The sequence below is a fragment of the Centropristis striata genome, chromosome 17 (genome assembly GCF_030273125.1).
Source record: "Centropristis striata isolate RG_2023a ecotype Rhode Island chromosome 17, C.striata_1.0, whole genome shotgun sequence".
NCBI lineage: Eukaryota > Metazoa > Chordata > Actinopteri > Perciformes > Serranidae > Centropristis > Centropristis striata.
Genome location: NC_081533.1, coordinates 31487926 through 31491233, shown reverse-complemented (window position 1 = coordinate 31491233; position 3308 = coordinate 31487926). Strand labels below are relative to the sequence as shown.

Sequence of the window (3308 nt, the reverse complement as noted above, 5' to 3'; positions counted from 1 at the left end):
ACTGAGCTCAAGTTTCACTCACTAACATCATCACACATGAAGAACATTGGGCTCATTGAATCCAAGAGAATCCAAGAGTCTCAGCTTTACACTCAGACCTGATTTATGCAGCTCACAGACTGTTTAGGGACCCAGGATGCACAAAGATTCACATACAAGAGGACACAATAAAACATTTTACATGTTCTCATCAGACGTTACGGCTGTGAACAAAGAGCAAAATGTGCATGAATACAACAAACATTACAAAGATATGAAGAAGCACAACTCAAGAGTCCAAATGGAACAAATACAAAGTATTTATTTTTATGTGAAAAAAATAAAAAATCATTTAAATCAAAAAGCAGAAGGCAGTAAAAATTCAAGTAAATGTTTCATCAAATAGTGTTGTTTCTTTCAGGCACTTGTTAGGTTAAATACAAAAATCATTAATAAAAACGTATAGTTATATATATACAGTTTAAAGTCTTGTTGGACTGCAGGATTTATATTGATATTATTTTAACTTATAATGTAAGTCTGACCTTTCTAAGCTGTTAGATACGGTGAGCCAGGCCTTCAAAATAAAAGCCCATAAAAGCCTGAGACATCACTGTGTCTGAACACGACAGTATGAGTAATTCTGTCTGGTGATATTTTAAATATTTTCTCATTGAATGATTTTTGGTTCGGATCTGCGTCTACTGCAGTCACACATGATTAGATCCTTTATAGCATCAGCTGGCGATATATTCACATATAAAGTGGCCATTATATGACCGGAAAAAAAGTGCAACTGTAATACTGATAAACTGTGTTATCACCCTGATGTGAAACACACATTACATACATAATAACGCAGTTAAATCATGTAAAGACCTGAAGACATTCTGTTCTCTCTGTCATCACTTTGTGTAGAAAAGTTTCCAGTGTTCTTTGATACATCCAGGAACAAACTGATCACATTTACTCGTTACAATCATGTTTTGTGTATGTATCTTTAAAAATCTGTCAGTCTGTGAGAGCTGCTTCTTTAGGTACAGTTTCACTGACTAATGTTCTTAGTGAAAAGGATTTTAACGAAGAACATTCTACACTTTGGTTACTGGTTTTATCCCAGTAAAATATTCTAAGTCCTCTTTTTAATCTGAATCACATTTAGTCTGACTCTCCTCTGGGACCACTTTGCCATGGGGGACCCTACCAGGAGCAAATGCTCCAGACACCACAGCTTCCAGAATCAACGAGTACACAAGCCCTCTACCTCGACAAGGTAGTGATCCACAGAGAGGAGGGGGATCAGGAGGACTGGGAGCCTCAAAGAGCACAGAAACATGTTCACACAGGAGGTGAGTCAGCAGCCGGCTGCAGAGAGGACGGTGACATGTTGATGAGCCCAACACCTGCTGGGTCTGATGAAGCTGCAGGTGGTGTGGATTCCTCTGCCTCTGCTGGTTTGTGTTTCCAGAAAAGAAATCCAGCAATGCAAGAAACCAGCAGCACCACACCAGCAACAGCGAACCCCAGTCCGAGGTTACCACGAGAGAAGTTTCCACCCTCTGGGATTCCATCAGAAGAATCTGAGGATTAAAGAACAGATATGAGTCAGGCTGAACATGGAACAGCGTCCTGTTTGAAGCAGGAATCAGCGTTGGTGCTGATCTGACGCGGTGGTGAAACGGTCGAATCACAGTTTCAGAACGTCCTTTACATTTGAAAATAAGCCCCGCCCCCTCCATGTTACTGGATGGGACATGAAACTAAAAAGTCAAAGTAGAGATCAAATAAATGTTTCTGTCAGTTGAAGTTGTTTTTATCAGGCTGATGTTTGTTCAAGTGTTCATGTTTCTGATCAGTTTGGTTTTAATGAGTTATTTGATTCTATAAAACGAGGCTGTGACGTCATGATTGACAGCTGTAACTGACTCCTGATTGGTCGCCGGGTGTTTGGGAGGGAACAGTCACACACACACACACACACACACACACACACACACACACTAACTCACCTCTGTCTTTGACAATCAGCTGGATTTTTTGGAATAGCTCTCCCTTAATGGCTCTCTTGTTTCGTCTTGAAGCCTTCAGAGAAACTCGACACTCGTACGTTCCAGCATCGTTGTTCGCCACGTTCTTCAGAATTAAAGACACGTCTCTGTCCTGTGGCTGTCTGTCCACCAGCTGCACCCTGTCCCTGAAGGACTCATGCTGCTCCGTTGATATTGAGCGTCCATCTCTGTAAAAGAGGACGTACTTTTTCTTCAGGTCAGGTCTGGTCCACTCCACAGCCTTGATGACGCCGTCACCAGCCTCACATCTCAGAATCACATCATCTCCAGGGGAAACTGTTTGGTGAAAGATCTCTGAAAGACAACAAGACAAGAATCAACATCTGAAGCAGAAAATTCACACAGCTGATATATCACATATATTCAGGAATGAATGCGACTTTATTCACAGTTTATTAAGTTGTTGAAGTGTGTTGACACATTAATTAAAACCACTTCAGTCATTTTCATAAAAAAAAAATGTGTCTCAGTATGATGAGTCACTGACTGTCAGTCAGTAAACAACTCAAACAAACAAACAAACAAACAAACAAACAAACAAATAAACAAGCAAACAGAGGGCACTGCTGTGGGGAAATTTGTTTAATGCAAAATTAACATTTTTAAGATGATTGTTTATAATAATGTTTAGTTACTGTTTAGTTGTTCCAGAGACTGTATTATTGTTAAAAACAAAAACATTATACAGATCTGACACGTTTAATTTTTTTCTTTTCTCTTTCTGCAGTTTGTAATTTTCTTCTGTGATCTTATTGTGGATGGAAGTTTTCTGACTATAAACTGTTAGAGCCCTAAGTGTATCATGTCAGCCAATCACAACACAGAGGCCGATGACGTCACACCCTGCCCCTCCTTTTCTAATTACAGCAGCTGCTTCAGAAGTGCGCAGTCCGGACTGTGTGAAACACTTTATGTATTTACAATAACTGAAAGATTAAACCAAACATTTATACATGTGTTATTTACACAACACATTTTATACACAGACAGTACAAAAAGCACTTTACTTAAACAACCGTCGACTTATAAAACTTCATTTAACTGTAAACACAAAGAGATGATCAGTAAATTTACTGTTATACAACACTGCTTATTAATAAAAAATACTGATCCATTTTACCTTGAGCAGCTGCTGCTGACAGCAGGAACATCAGGATGAAAAGCTCCATGGCTGCTCAGCGAGTCGATCTTTACTCTCCTCTCTTCCTTTTCTGTATGACACTTACGGGAAACCAGCAGCAGCAGCAGACTGAAGAGGAG

General features: G+C 39.6%; 1 protein-coding gene across 1 annotated transcript; it reads right to left on the bottom strand.

Moving 5' to 3' along the window:
• Positions 1–275: 275 nt before the first annotated feature.
• LOC131989853 (uncharacterized) lies at positions 276–3308 on the bottom strand. Its single transcript, XM_059355198.1, has 3 exons — positions 3169–3308; positions 1989–2342; positions 276–1559 (listed from the first exon to the last, which is right to left on the bottom strand). The coding sequence occupies exons 1-3, from the start codon at positions 3215–3217 to the stop codon at positions 1318–1320; spliced, it is 645 nt and encodes a 214-aa protein (XP_059211181.1). The 5' UTR covers positions 3218–3308; the 3' UTR covers positions 276–1317.